General features: G+C 42.1%; 1 protein-coding gene across 1 annotated transcript; it reads right to left on the reverse strand.

The window, feature by feature from the left end:
* Nucleotides 1–12,037: 12,037 nt before the first annotated feature.
* LOC123872273 lies at nucleotides 12,038–15,982 on the reverse strand. Its single transcript, XM_045916459.1, has 2 exons — nucleotides 14,630–15,982; nucleotides 12,038–12,136 (listed from the first exon to the last, which is right to left on the reverse strand). Exons 1-2 carry the CDS (start codon nucleotides 15,980–15,982, stop codon nucleotides 12,038–12,040), a joined length of 1,452 nt encoding a protein of 483 aa, XP_045772415.1.
* Between the last annotated feature and the right edge of the window lie 348 nt (nucleotides 15,983–16,330).

Consider the following 16,330-nt stretch of genomic DNA (forward strand, 5'->3'; position numbering starts at 1 on the left):
GCAATAAAACTGTTTAAACAAATAAATAAATCATATCAATTAAATCATTTTATCATCTAGGACCCCGGCAGCAACTCCTTCCATTTGATCGGATTCAAAAGAGAGCTGTGCTAATTGTAGATAATCCCAAACTAACCAGCTCGTTGGAAAGTCGGGACCATAGACACGTAAGCTTCCTTTGCGTGCTCTATCACCTTTATTTCTCTGAGGAGTTTTTTGACCTCATCCCACGTTCCATTTTCTACAACCGCACCGCACGCCACCGTAAGCAATTTCATCCTCACCACCTAGATGCCTGATGCACTTCAACCGCCCGTTGTGTCAGATTTTTTTCCACGTACATGCATATTGGGAACTCCAACGCCCTCCAGCGGTGTTCCCATTAGATTTTAACATGGGTTATTCAAGGGGTGAATCCACAAATTCCTGAAAGGGCGGGAACGCATTGGGGGTGGAAGGTGTTGCCAATGTTCATGGGCAGCGGTAATCATTTAACATCAGGTGACCCGCCTGCTCATTGTAAAGTCGCAGGCATCAGCTAGTTTATGATATAAGTATGGATGAATATTATTATAAAATTCTTTGGCCAATTTGTCAAATACGACGAAGATACAAAATAGTATAATGTGGCTATGAAAGCCAGGGTCTTAAACGCACATGCCTGGATTTGTAAGGCCAGCACAATAGATCTATCACATACCATAAAAACCTTGCGACAATAACGTCTTGGGTCCTGAGTCCTGATTGATGGTACCGCTCCGTCGATAGGAATGCTTTTATACGACACGACATAGTACTATAATAATACTTTGATTCTTCTTTCTTCTTTGTCGTTACGCTCTTGACAGAGCGGCTGTTGTCGTTACTGCAGTACTGGTGCGTCTCCATTCCTCTCTGATAGCTGCCTTCCTTGTGCACTTATGTCAAAAGACGTCCATTCAAGTACTATTTATTATTACAGATTTAGATTGAATTATAATTTTGCCGTTAGTGATATTAAAATGAAAAAAAGTTTATAGAGATAGGATTATAAAATACTGAATAGCGATCCCGATAGACTGGTTATACAAAAAGGTTGGCGGATATTGGCAAGATGAAGGAGGCTGAGGATCAGATGAAATCATCATCATCATCATCATTATTAACCCATCGCCGGCTCACTACTGAGCCCGTGCTCAGTATGAGAAGAGTTCAGGCCATAGTCCGCCACGCTGGCCCAGTGCGAATTGGCAGACAGACAGACGGGAACGACATTACACTCGTATAGTATAAAGACGTCATTATACGCGTTTACCGGTCGTGTCAATCGCAAGCTCGATATTAAATCCTCGCCTGATTGATAGTTTTCGAGAAATCGTGGCTATGTGTGTGTAAAACTACTTAAGAAGAAGTTCTATTTATTCATAACTAGCAATCCGCCATGGCTTCGCACGGGTGCAATGTAGAAACTAATGTGGTGCCAGAGGGGCATTAATCATGATTAGCTTGGCTAATATTCTTTGAAGACAAGTGTAAATTAAAAATTTATAACACCCCCGACAAGCGAAGGTTACAGTAATAACTAGAAAAGAGCTGATAACTTTCAAACGGCTGAACCGATTTTCTTGAATTATAGCTAAGAACACTCTCGATCAAACCACCTTTTAAACAAAAAAACTAAATTAAAATAGGTTTATTAGTTTAGGAGCTACGATGCCACAGATAGATACACAGATACATAGATACACACGTCAAACTTATAACACCCCTCTTTTTGGGTCGGAGGTTAAAAAAGAAGAGAAGGACTTGCAGGTTTTTCAATGCTTCATCTATTCAGCGAGATCTAGGGCATCTGACAGGGCGTATTCTATTAATAGGTGATCGAAAATAATATACATTCGTAAAAAAAGGTACGTACCTACCTATAATACCCGGATGGGTTCGAAACTAGTCGGGCTTACGTCGACTAAATACGTGAGTATAGCCGTAACAATCTATACTTGTAATGCCTAGAATACTTGATTTTGAACGCAAACCTCGTCCATCCAAGGTCATCAATTAACTTGATAGATTGATCGTCTAGTGGACGCCTAAAATGTGGATGTGGTAAGAACTTCCCCTTAATACATTAGTAATAAATCATACGCGAGATGAAAACTTAACACATCTTGCAGAGTGCTTTAGGAGGACGTAGGTATATTTCTTGCGATGTGTTCGTATTCATATTATTATTTATTAATTTTCGAATTTTTCCCTTAACTTGTTCCCCCATAATTTAATAACAACAAATAATAAAAAATTCAAAATGTCCGCCATGAAAATTGAAAAAAAAAAATGTTCTCTACTTTGTATACGATGCGGAACCCTCCGTGTGTGATTCCGACTCGCACTTGTCCGGTTTTTGTATTTCATTGCCATTAATTTTATAATAAGTGTTATTTGTTTACCATAATTAATTTATTAATATTAATATCGAACCAGGAACAGAGAATCGGTACGTGACTGAAATAAGGCGCGGGGGATATTTTCATTGGCGATGTTTACTCTCATTAATTTAATATCCTTTGAGTTTATTTTTCGGTTTTTTTTTAATTATTATTTCAATAAACAAACAACGATTTATTGAAATGCAACTCACGCTCAGACGATTACAACTGAAAAAATCTATACAAAAATGTGTGGGAATTTTATGAGTTTGTAGATAAGAGCAGGGTCATATCCGGTACAACTGCACCTATTTGAACAATTCTATTTGTATAATCCTTTGATCCTTCAGCTTGTTAATCCTCAAAGAATTAGCAAGCTGAAGTAGCAATGGGCAGGTCATATCTATCGTAGAACCGACGGCCGATGGGGCAGACGTGTTCTGGAGTGGAGACCGCGTACGGGTAAGCGCAGTGTGGGACGACCTCCTGCCCGCTGGACCGATGACCTGAAGAAGGTGGCGGGGAGCGAGTGAATGAGGAAGGCGGCCGACCGTGACTGGTGGCGCGCTCTTGGAAACGTCTATATCCAGCAGTGGACGCATACAGGCTGATGGATGGATGGATTTGTATAATATACTGAAAATGATATTTAACCCTGGAAGTCTTTGATTTTCCGGTATAAAAGTAGCCTATTTATTAAGTCAGGGCATATTTCTTTTACTAGTGGGATTCTAATGGGATATAGGCTAATTAAAATAAACCCGGGTGAAGTCGGGGTGGGTCCCGGGTAGTTAAAAATAAACCTAAGATTAGCCAAAATGTATAATGTACCAGAAACTTCTACATAAATACAGGGCGGGTGTTGGGGTGTAACCAGAACGCTTGCAAAAACGGAGACAGGTATAATTGATGATTACTGAAATTGTATTGAATAAAAATGAGATTGAAAAATATTAAATCACTAAAATTTCAAGATAAGGCAAATGGTTATTGGCATTCGAATGTGTTAAGGTAGTATAATAATAATGCTAAGTTTATGGTAGCGTTCTTGTTACACCTGTATATACAGCGTCCGTCTATCGCTAATAAATAAATAGTTATAACGCAGACATGCGTTACCCATATAATATGTACATACACTGTATATTGATCTAGTTATATTGAACTAGGAATAAAACTACAGAGTAAAAACCACACAGAGGTTTAAGGCCTACGCGTGAATATGGAGTGGGTGAGCCGAGTTTATATTTATTTTTGAGTTTGAATATAGTTGAAAACCTAGAGAATGACATAGGCTACTTTTTATCCCGGAAAATCAAAGAGTTACCAGGCGATTTTTGAAAATCTAAATTCACTTTGAACAAGTTGCGGGTATCAGCTATTAAAACATGTAAATTACATCAATCAATCAATCATCATCAAATCAATATCGAATATTGTATCGAAGTTATATAAATAAATAAATAAAATGTTTAGTTTCAGTCATCTTGTTACACGCATACGTAGGTAATGGTTGATCTCAAACAATTTGCGTGCTTATTGGCATAAGTATTTCCTATACAATTTTAAAATATTGCAAGATCAAGAACTGGCTATCCTAGCTAGATTTTTAATAACCATCCTTGTCCTATAATTTAGGATAACCATGATCGTATTGAAGTTAAAAAAACCGGCCAAGTGCGAGCCAGACTCGCGCACTGAGGGATCCGTACTCGGGTATTTTTCCAACATTTTGCACGATAAATCAAAAACTATTATCCATAAAAATAAATAAAAATCTGTTTCAGAATGTACAGGTAAAGTTCTTTCATATAATACCCCACTTGGTATAGTTATCTTACTTTGAAAATTGAAACACATTTTAATTTTTTTTTTAAATGATGTAACCACAAATTCGCGGTTTTCAGATTTATTCCTGTACTTGTGCTATAAGATCTACCTACCTACCCATGACTCTAGGTCAACGGGAAGTACCGTATAGGTTTCTTGACAGACACGACGGACAGACCGACAGACAGACAGACAGACACACAGACAGACAACACAGTGATCCTATAAGGGTTCCGTTTTTCCTTTTGAGGTACGGAAACCTAAAAAGATAAATCTCTGCCGCCTCACTACTCTGCATCACGAATTGGTATTAAATCGGGCGAGCTCTCAAAGGCAGTGTAGCGACTTTGTACGGCACTTATTAAACGGCCAGGTGCACGGATATTACACTTTACAATGTGTTTTATGTTGCTTTAATATAATTATATGCGTCACGTAACTTCGAGCTTCAAGGTGAAGTATGAGGTAAGGCATTTTCTAATACAAATAAAATATATTTGATATAAGGTTTCTAAAGGCTGTTTTACGGATTAAGAGGGCTCTCTCCGTCACTCGCTTCTACACGCTTCATACAATCGTAGTTCCAATTTCATTTGAATATTAAGCAACCAAAGTTCATCAAATTTTGCAGACATATTCTAGAAACTAATATCTCTGTCTGTGGTTTTCCAGATTTCTGTTAAAATATTCGGTTTCAAAGTTACGCGGTCTTAAAAATTTACATACAAACCTTTGCGCCCCTGTAATTTTAAAACTACATATTTTTAGAAAAATCTAAAACACCACAGACACAGATATTAGTTTCTAGAATATGTCTGCAAAATTTCATGAACTTTGGTTGCTTAATATTCAAATGAAATTGGAACTACGATTGTATGAAGCGAGTGAAAGCAAGTGACGGAAAGAGCCCTGTTAATACCATGCGACAAGTGGCATACTAGCGTAGCGTAAGTCTTCTCTCAGCAAGAGAGAGTGATAATGAGTAAGAGTTTATACGATAGAAAGAGAGGTTTGCTAAATTTTATGCCGCAGCGTTGTATAAGCTAAATTGCACTTTATATTATAGTAGTAAAACTACGAGTATATCGGTATTCTACAGGATATATTTCGAAGAATGTGACCAAGAATTTTTTAACCTGGTTCTTCCTTCACCTTTATAATATCATCTATCTGTCGCTAAGATCTCCACCCGTACGTTGTCTAAATTCCTCGGACACGTAAGAAGCGATTTGCTTCCGTGTTTCTAACCCGAACCGCTAGGATATGGAACGCCGTTCCTGCTGCAGTTTTCCCCTCCACTTTTAATATGGGTACTTTCAAGTCAAGAGTGAATAGGCATCTTCTAGGCAAGTGCGCTCCATCTTTGGGTGCATCACTTGCTAGCAGGTCTGATTGCAAGCCAAGCGCTAGTCTATAAATTAAAAAAAACTCGCTATTTATCCAAACGTCTTACGCAGTCTGTTTCAAATTCAAATTCAAAATATTTTTATTCAATTGGACTTTTACAAGTAGGTACTTTTGAATCATCAAAAGCATCTACCACTTCCGTTTCTGGAAGCTTCAAGCATGACGCATTACTGAGTAGGTTCCTGTGGTACTGGACCGCACCCTGTGACCCGCACCGCTCCACTAACGCAGGAGCTTACTCAGTTATGTGCGATACTTATAATTTAAGTATTTCGTGGTAATAGCCGAAAGCAACTTGTCACTGATACAAGGGTATAAATTGTTTGCGGGTATAATATTAAGTGTTTATAGGCTATCCCGGGCTTCGGATTTATCCCGGCTGGCAGCACGCCAGGCGCAACAAGTCCTCTTTAAATTCAGGCCCGGACCGTTCAGTGTATCATTCGATGTGTTGCATTACAGAGACACTCATATAAGTGGGATAGGCTTGCCAAAATATGTTTTTGGACGTCGAGTGCTTTTACTCGAAAGGGATGTTAACTTATCTTCTTGAATCAAATGTACAGGACGGCTATTCCGAACAATAATTATAATCGTACTCTTTTTTTTATTCAGATAAGCCCTTGACTGCAGTCTCACCTGGCGGTAAGTGATGATGGAAGCGATCCAACCTAGACTCTGCGCAGTAGTCAAAACTATTATGGCACTGGCCATCGCTATCCATATTATAAATGCGAAAGTGTGTTTATTTATTGGTTTGACTTTCAATCACGTCACAACGGAGCAATGGATGGAGGTGATTTATGGCATGGATATACTGAAAGACTTGGAAAGTGAGATAGGCTACTTGTTATCCCGAAAAACGTCATGATGTACCTAATAACTAATAATTTAAAAGAAAGCAAAAAAAACAACAAAACACGAACGTATAAATAATTACAAAACTAATTAAAACACTTATCAAAAACAGGCGACTTTACAAAAAGAATAATTCTGTAAGATGGTTGCAAGTTGTAACATGGTTTGCGAGTAAGTCACGAAATATAATTTCGCAATTTATCTGTACGATTAATTAGTTATCTTACAGATAAATTGGGAAAATATTATCGTGGTTCAAAGAGGCGATCTACGGATTGGCGAAAAATATCATTTTTTTAATGGTGGTACTTTTGGTAGAGTAGGTCGGTACTATATTTTATAAGTCGGTCTAGTATTTCAACGGAAATAATGTTTTTACATTTCATAGTAGTGGAATTCAAACGTCGTATAAATATGCGAGGGGAGTTTAAATGTATGCTAATGTGGAACACAGGGACTTATATCAACTGTGCATACAGAGGAAGGTGCATTACGTATGCTCCGACCAGGCATTTCCAAGTCGTTGGAAAAATGAAAATTACAATTTTCTTCAAGACGTGAGATCCCTAGTCTCGCATTTACCTTCTACTAGATGATGTCGAAGACTTCATCCGTGTCGGTTTAGGTGTCTTCTTTTTAACTCTCGACCCAAAAAGAGGGGTGTTATAAGTTTGACGTGTGTATCTGTCTGTGGCATCGTGGCTCCTAAACTAATGAACCGATTTTAATTTAGTTTTTTTGTTTGAAAGGTAAGCGATCGAGAGTGTTCTTAGCTATAATCCAAAAAAATCTGTTCGGCCGTTTGAAAGTTATCAGCTCTTTTCTAGTTACTGTAACCTTCACTTGTCGGGGGTGTTATAAATTTTTAAAGATTATATAAGTGTTAATCTTTAGAGGATATTCTTAGGTATAGGTACAATTGTCAAATATGTATTACGTCTTATTAAAATTTAGGAATGCTTTCATATTGTATTCAGAGAGGCCTTTAAATAAAAGCCGTCAATACAAACAAAGCGATGGAGCGAAGCTAATTATATTTAGCGAAAAGACGCCTGCTATGCGTTCACCACACGTTTTCCAATACTGAGGACAGTACTGTCCGAAATTTCAATCATCATCATCAACTCATACCAATAGAGAGCGAGCATTAACCAATCAGAGGTGATTGCGATTGTGACATTGTAGTTGTCATTTTACCGTAATCAAGTACAAAAAGATAACCCTGTACAGAAATGCGGATAACAACCATACCTTGAAAGAAATAATGAGGACTAAGTTAGAGCGTGCTCACCTATGTACGGTCGGCCTCAGAATTCGAGAAACAGTTCTACGAAACGATTGCATCAAAAACCTGTAGCGCTTATGACCTTTTTCTATAAACACGCCACACACACCTAGCACATGACTGTATATAACCGTGCCACGCGGTTATGATCATCAAGGTGCTAAACGACTTACGACCTTTCACTGTACATTCACTCTTGCCTTGAATCACAATATCACAATCACAATCACAATCACACTAATATATAATATTGTAAAGGTGAAAGTTTGTATGTGTGTATGTGTGTGTGTGTGTGTGTGTATGTTTGTTACTCCTTCACGCAAAAACCACTAGACGGATTTGGCTGAAATTCGGAATGGAGATAGATAATATCCTGGATTAGCACATAGGCTACTTTTTATCCCGGAAAATTTAACAGTTCCTACAGGATCCTTAAAAACCTTAATCCACGCCGACGAAGTCGCGGGCGTCCTCTAGTAATTTATACGTGACAGAAAACATGGACGTTGTAAAGGCGTTTCGAAGCTAAGCTAAATAATATGGCCTCCCTAGTCCCGACTCCAGTCATTAGTCGAGAACTCATTATTGGCGTATAATGAAAAATATGCTGAATACGTCTTCTGTTGGAACTGCCTGAAACTTATTTGTTTGTGAAGGAATTTCCCAAGTCTCGGCCGCTTGACTTGCTGCTCCAGAAAAGGTCTAACCTGCTATTTGTATTGAAAAAGTTAATTAACAAATGAAAAAATACATCTTCTTCAAGCATCAGCGAGTAAGATGATTGCTGACGTGAGCATATGTCCATAGAAGTCCATATAGGGCGGTGTAGGTCAGATGCTGCGTGATCAACCCATTGTCGCCCCACTACTGAGTACGGGTCTCCTCTCAGAATGAGAAGGGTTTAGGCCATAGTCTGCTACGCTGGCCCAGTGCGGATTGGCAAACTTCACACACCCTTGAGAACATGGAGAACTCTCAGTCATGCAGGTTTCCTCACGATGTTCTCCTTCACCGTTAAACAAGTGATATTTAATTGCTTAAAACGCACATAACTGAAAAGTTGGTGGTGCGTGCCCGGGATCGAACCTCCGACCTCAGATTAGGAGGCGGACGTTCTAACCACTAGGCTATCACAGCTTTTGTAGGTCAGATGCTGGGTCATTACAATTAGAAACACGGCTACTTATGATATTAGTGATGATGATGATGATGATGGAGTCCTTTTATTCCTTCGTGGAACTTAGTGCTGCAGCAGTTGTTTTCTATGCCTCTCTATCTTTGACTGCTGTCTTGACATGGTCCACGAGAGTCCCATTTTCTTAAGTCTGCTTCAATGGACCTCCTCCAGATGTTGGTTGGTCAACCAGGTCTCCTTCGACCGCCAGGCTGCCATTGAAACGCCACTTGAGCAGCGTTTCCTTCCTCTCCTTGCAGAATATGCCCGACTCATCACCATCGCCTCAGAGCTTTTTCCTTGTATACCAGGAGTTGCTGGCATTTGTCCCACAAGTCTCATTTCTGAATGTGTTAGGCCAGATAATGCAAAGAATACCCCTAATGTATTTATTAAAAAACCAGAATTCCGTGGATCAGTATAATATTATCACTCCTATAGAAATGAGTATCGTGCTGTATGCTCCTACAATGTACACAGTGATACTCACAATGTGTCCTAAGTTCTGAAGCGAAAAGTTTGAAACAAAGTTAGCTAGCTACCGCGCTTGTCACACGTGCCCGTTGCATCGCGAAAAGGTTATAAAGAGAAGATGAATTCCTAAAGTTATAGCGACCGCTTGGGAACTAGTTTGAACTGGAAGTTAACCTTATTGTATTTTATACTGTACACGTGTGATACTCAAGGATGCCCTCATTTTGGGGTTCCCCACATATTTTGTCCTAGTTTGGAGGGTGTAGATGCACAACGCCAAAAACTGAAAATGGCAAATGGCATTAACAGGGCTCTCTCCGTCACTCGTTCATACAATCGTAGTTCCAATTTCATTTGAATATTAAGCAACCAAAGTCCATGAAATTTTGCAGACATATTCTAGAAACGAATATCTGTGTCTGTGGTGTTTTAGATTTTTCTAAAAATATGTAGTTTTAAAATTACAGGGGCTCAAAGATTTGTATGTAAATTTTTAAGACCACGTAACTTTGAAACCGAATATTTTACCAGAAATCTGGAAAACCACAGACATAGATATTAGTTTCTAGAATATGTCTGTAGAATTTCATGGACTTTGGTTGCTTAATATTCAAATGAAATTGGAACTACGTTTGTATGAAACGAGTGATGGAGAGAGCCCTCTTAAACGGTACACAGAATGCCAAATCGTCTGAGGAGGGTATCCGAAGGAGGTTTTGCTTCAGTACATAAGTATGTACGCATTTAATTACATAGCAGTGTTTTTTTTTAACTGAACAGTCATGTGTTTGAATACAATTTCACTAAATAGTAGGTGATGATGTAGCTTAGGTAGAGCGCGTCTGTCTAGATGAAAGAAATTAGGCACAGAAATGGTTTCATCAAACTACTAAGTTTCTTGCCTGCTCTTCTCAGTAGAACTGATTTCTGAACCGGTTGTAGAGTGTTGACATATCATAAGCAGTATTTAGGCAGGATACCCTTATTACATGAAATTAACAAATTCATTTTCATTTTCCTATATCGATCTCCAGAATGCAAGCTGTCTTTGTAGTTTTAATCAAAATCGGTTAAACATGAGGGTCATGAGATTAGTATAACATTAATGATAACAGAGAGACAGACACACTTTCGCATTTATATCACCTTTAGTTTTAAGAAGATTTTGATAATATTATCCCCATCACCTATTTGACTTTACATCCTTATCAATTAGACAAATTAGCTAGGTAAAGATTCAAAACTTGGAAACTAAGTAACGAAATTCTGAGCAAACGAAGTAAAACTTTAACTAATGAGTGCGGCATTAAGCAAATGAATGTCATTCGTCTCTGTTTTCGCGAAGAAATCTCAATTAAGCTGTTGATGTATAGCGGCTTGCAGTTAATTGCGCGACGTGTTTTGCTGAATTGGGCATTAAGCGGTAAATGGAAGCTTCAGCATTTTCTAGTGTATCTTTATTTGTAGTTTTATTCCACCTTTTTGTAGTCATCTGTCTCATTTAATAAAGTTTTTCAAATTATCTCGCGTGTGTACGACACGACTAAGTAAGTACAACACGACGATGACAAAACTACGACACGACTAGGACAAGTGTGCGACACTACTACGACAAGACTACGAGAATGCTACTACAAGAGTACGACACGGCTACGAAAAGAGTACGACACGACTATGACGAGAGTACGAAACGACTATGACTAGAATACGGCACGACTACGATACGACTACGACAAGGGTACGACAAGACTACGACACCACTATGATAAGAGTACGACATGGCAAAGACAAGACTACAAAAAAAGTATGGCATGACTACGACGACTATAACTGGAGAGTTTTGGATGAGAAGGCAATATCTTGAAGCTTTTCGAACGGAGTTTCCTACCATCGTCATACAAGATAAATAAATTGTATTGTGTATCTACTTTTAATTTTTTTTAATTAGCATGGCGCCCATTTTGCTATTCGCCATATTGGTATTTTATTAATTTTGTTGTTACAGAGGCAAAAGAAATTCACACTGTGTGAAAATTTGAATTCTCAACCTATTACAGTTCATGAGTAATCTTAATGAAAGCTGAAGCTGGTCAACGCACTATTTTAAAGGTGTCCACTTTTCGCCCGTTTCGGTACCCAACATTTTTGCTTTATAAAGATTGTGAAGTTCTTTCAGTAAGAAAGTTGTTCATATTGAGTTTATTATTGAAACAGCATAGTGAACTAACGTATGACGCTTCTTATCTAAACAATCGTAGAATACATAAAGTAGCAAGCATACCACATAAATTAAAAACAGCTTTCATTGAAAAATTTTACTGCTTCCAGGGGCCTCATATATATAATAAAGTTAATGCATTGACACATATCTACCCACTAAATAGAACTAATTGCAAAAAAACACTAATTTCATACTTACATAAATTATCTTATGAAGACACCGAAAATTTACTTACCACTTTTAAATAACTTATACAAACTGAAGTTATAGATTTCATCTAAATACCCTTGAAATTTTTCACACTATTGTATCTTACACACCCTCTCTCATATACACACATACACACACAGATAGCAGACATACACTATAGGTACTATATTAGTCTATTTCCGAGAGAGGTCATCTAGTATGTATATATGTAGGTATATATTAAACTTCACCATAACATAATCTTCAATTCTGTAAGGGGAGAGCCCTGATGCCTATAACACAAGTGTAAAACTTATTTTAGGCATCAGTGGCTTAACCTAATTCTTGATGTAATTTTTTATGGGGAAACAATAAAAAGATTATTATTATTATTATTATGTATATAACTCACTCTCACGCCCGGTTACAAAATAGATATATATAAAAGCCAAAGGGAATATAATATACTTACATACATAAAAATAAATAAACCTACATACACATTTACATAAATACACATTTGTACCGGGCGGAGGATTACGCCCCGGCAGGGGAGACCAAACGGCCGGGGGTCAGGGCGACAGGTTGAGAAAGCGGCGGACTATCCTAGCCGAGTCTAGCAAGACCGCTTTTTGCATCCTGGCTGCGAGCGAACTGCCACGGAACCCCAGTCGCCTCAGATGGTGAGCGAGGCTGACTGGGATCAACCCGTTTGCAGATATGACGATTGGGATGATTTCGGTGGACTCCACATGCCACATGTCGGAAACCTCGTGAGCCAGATCAAGATACTTGCGTTTTTTCTCCGTCTCAGCTCTCACGAGGTTCTCGTCATATGGAATGGTGATGTCCACCAAAAACACCCTCGACTGTGCCCGGTCCACCACCACGATGTCAGGCTTATTCGCTAGAATAGTCCTGTCCGTGATGATGGACCGGTCCCAATAGAGCCGGACTCCGTCGCGCTCGAGTACCGGCACCGGTGTGTACCTGTAATACGGCAACCTCTCATCCAGGAGACCGTACTTCAGAGCAAGCTCTTGGTGAAGGATTTTGGCTGCTTGGTTGTGTCTGTGCAGATACTCAGTGTTGGCAAGCGCCGAACATCCCGAAAGCACATGTCTGAGTGACTCACCGGGATGGCGACAAGCTCGACAGATGTCGTGAGTGCCATCCTTCAGAATGTACTTTCGGTAGTTCCGCGTCTTGACCACCTGATCTTGTATCGCACAGACAAACCCTTCGGTTTCCCCGAAGAGGTCACCAAAGCGCAGCCATTGCACGGACGCTTTTTTATCTACGTGTGGCTCATTAAGAGCTTTAAAAAAGCGTCCGTGCAACTCCTTCTCCTTCCATACGGTCTCCCGGTCAGAGGTGCTAAGTACCACCGGTTTCTGCCACTCGGTTTTGGCCAAGGATAGTGGAGTGAGTCCTTTATCACATTCTATGACGTCTCTATGCATGGGGGACCCCCTCATCGTCTCAAAGTAGGTTCTGAGATTGGATATCTCCCGGTTATGCATGGTCTTGACGCTTAATACGCCTCGACCTCCACACTTCCGGGGGATATACAATCTCATCACAGACGATTTTGGATGGTGCATGCGATAGAGAGTCATAGTCGTGCGGACTTTTCTGTCCAGGGCGTCAAGTTCGGTCTGAGTCCAACTGAGCACGCCAAAGGTGTACATGAGGACGGGCATAACCCAGCCGTTATAAGCTCGGACCTTATTGGCGCCTGACAAATAACTTTTACAGATTTTTGTCAGGCGGCCAAAAAAGGCCTCGCAAACAGACTGTTTCATGTCCGCCTCTTTTACACCTAGAGATTGTGACATGCCCAGATACCGGTATGACTCAGCTTCAGAGAGGGTCTTAATGTTAGATGGCTCGAGACTAATCTCGGCCGAATGAGTAACCTGTCCCCTCTCCACATGTATGACCGCACACTTGTCCAGTCCAAGCTCCATCTTGATGGAATTGCTGAACGCAGTGGTGATGTTCAGCAGCTCCTTCAGGCGGGTGGCATTGGGTGCCAGCAGTTTGAGGTCATCCATGTACAGAAGGTGAGGTACTTTTGTCCCTCCTCTCCGAAACTGAAAGCCTGTCCCCGAGCCCTCCAGCAGGGTGCTAAGCGGGTTCAGAGACAGGCAAAACCATAGCGGGCTCAGACAATCACCCTGGAAGATACCCCGCCCTATCCTTATCCGGTCATCGGCAGCCGCCAACCGCTCACCATGGAGACACAGGATCGTGCTCCATTGCCCCATGCATGCCTCCAGGAAGTCTCGAACTGCACTGTCAACTTTGTACAGCTCAAGGACCCTCAAGAGCCATGAATGGGGCACCGAGTCGAATGCCTTTTTGTAGTCGATCCAGGCGGCGGAGAAATTCCGACGGTTGCGTTTGACCAGTTGGCCCGCAACGGAGTCAATGAGAAGGAGCTCCTTAGTACCACGACTACCGCCCCGACATCCGTTCTGAGCCCCAGACATGATGTTATTCTCGTCTATGTGACGGGAGATCTTGAGGCTCAGAACGGATGTCAGTGTCTTATAGATGGTAGTAAGACACGTTATGGGGCGATACTTAGCCGGATCGGTGGCATCGGTTGACTTTGGAGCTAGGTGAGTGATCCCGGTAGTGAAAAGGCTCGGGAGCGCCCCCTGCTCGAGAGCCTCTTGGAATTGTCGAGCCAAGGTCGCATGGCAAACCGAAAAACCTTTCAGCCAGTAGTGATGCAGTCCGTCGGGTCCCGGGCTTTTCCAGTTCGGGGCCCGCCTTACTGCACCAGCTACATCCTCCGCAGAGATGGCAACCGGGCTCATCGGTTCTATTCTGGCACATGCTTCCTCTACCGCCGCAATCCAAGGGCCCTCCTCATGTTCCACCTCTCTCGACCACACCCCCCGCCAGAAGGTGACTAGGTCGGCCGGGTCCGGTCGCTGAGAGGTAGAACAGACTGCTGGGCACTCCAGTCTTTTGTAGAACCTTTTCTGATCACTCGAGAAGAGACGATTTTGCTGAAATCGCTCAACCCTTGCCGAGTATCGTCGGATGCGGTTCCCCCATGCAGCGATTTTCTGCTTCAGGTCGTCGATGCGCTCTGTTAGCTTTTGCGCGATGTCAGGCTGGTCCAACCTGACCCCACACCCGTTAAACGCAACTCTAACAGAGCGCACAATCCTTGGCCTAGCGTTGCCCGACCTGAAGCTTTGCAGTCTGCCAATGAGGACTCTAGCCAGAGTGATACGGTGTTCTATTCTCCTCTTCCAGGCTGGTTCCGCGCTGTGCCTTGTAGCAGCAGCACGCCGCGGCCCCAGAGTCTTGGTACCGATGAATCGGTGCACGGCTAGCGCCGCTCCGAAGAGAATAGAAGCCGTATCACCCAGGCCAGTGCTGCTCTCCAGATGTTGTGGCAGCATTTTGTTTATGGCCTCAATGACATCCCGCGTCGCTACATTTAGTGTAAGTCGGGAGAGCCGCGGACGATTCTCTAGAGGAGCGCTCCGGATTTCAGAAATCGCCTCTTCGAGAATCCCTCTCATCCGCTCTATATCAAGGGAGACTGTTCCCTCAGTGTCTTCCTCCACAGGCAAATCTTGTGACGTGGTAATTGTCTCCTCGCGGACAGGCGCCGCCTGGGAGACGATTTGCTCTGCGGTAGGTGCTGAGACTTCCGGGACAGCCTCACGTCGTAATCGTTCGAGCTCGGTAGCGTTGAAGATGTTAGAACGCTGAATATACCGAGCCCGGTCTGCCAGGTTTTGTTCCGTGACAGTTAAGTTCGGCTCGAGCAGCAGGAACTCGCGGTACATTGCCGCTCGGTAGCCAGTCCGTCCGGTTTCCCCTCCTGTCGCCCTGTAGTACGCACGCATGACATTCTCGTTCATGAGAGAAGTCCAGCGCATGCGGCGTACACCACCAGCGGCGGGCGCCGAAGATTGGGCCCTGGTGGACCCTGTCGGAGCCAAGCCATCTGGTGGGGATGATGGATATGTCGACCGGCTAGGTGGCAGCGCCGGTCGACTGGTGGCACTGGCGGCCCGCATGCTGCCACGCCCAGCGCCAGCTCCAGGCGCGCCCTGGCGACCCCCAGGCAGCGGCCCTATTCGCTCATTCCTTATTTCGTTATCCATCATATAAAAGGGGGGGGGGGGGGGGGAGGGGCGGCTACATCACTCGGGGTCCACTCAGGTCCCCGAGGAGGCTGTTTGCGGCCAGCGCGCCGAGCTTTGGGGAACTTGGATGTTGATCAGTTCCCCAGTTCCCTTAGTCGCCTCTTACGACACCCACGGGATGAGAGGGGGTGGCAGCATTCTACTCTGCCGGTGCCACACGGCATTTATTATTATTATTATTATTAGTTACAAGGCCGCTGACAGACAGACATACGGACAGCGGAGGATTAGTTTTGGGTCCCGTTTTGGCACCCTTCGGTTACGGAACCCTGAGAAGACATGAGTTATACAAAAAAAAAAGGTTGA

The sequence above is a fragment of the Maniola jurtina genome, chromosome 2, assembly GCF_905333055.1.
Source record: "Maniola jurtina chromosome 2, ilManJurt1.1, whole genome shotgun sequence".
Lineage (NCBI taxonomy): Eukaryota > Metazoa > Arthropoda > Insecta > Lepidoptera > Nymphalidae > Maniola > Maniola jurtina.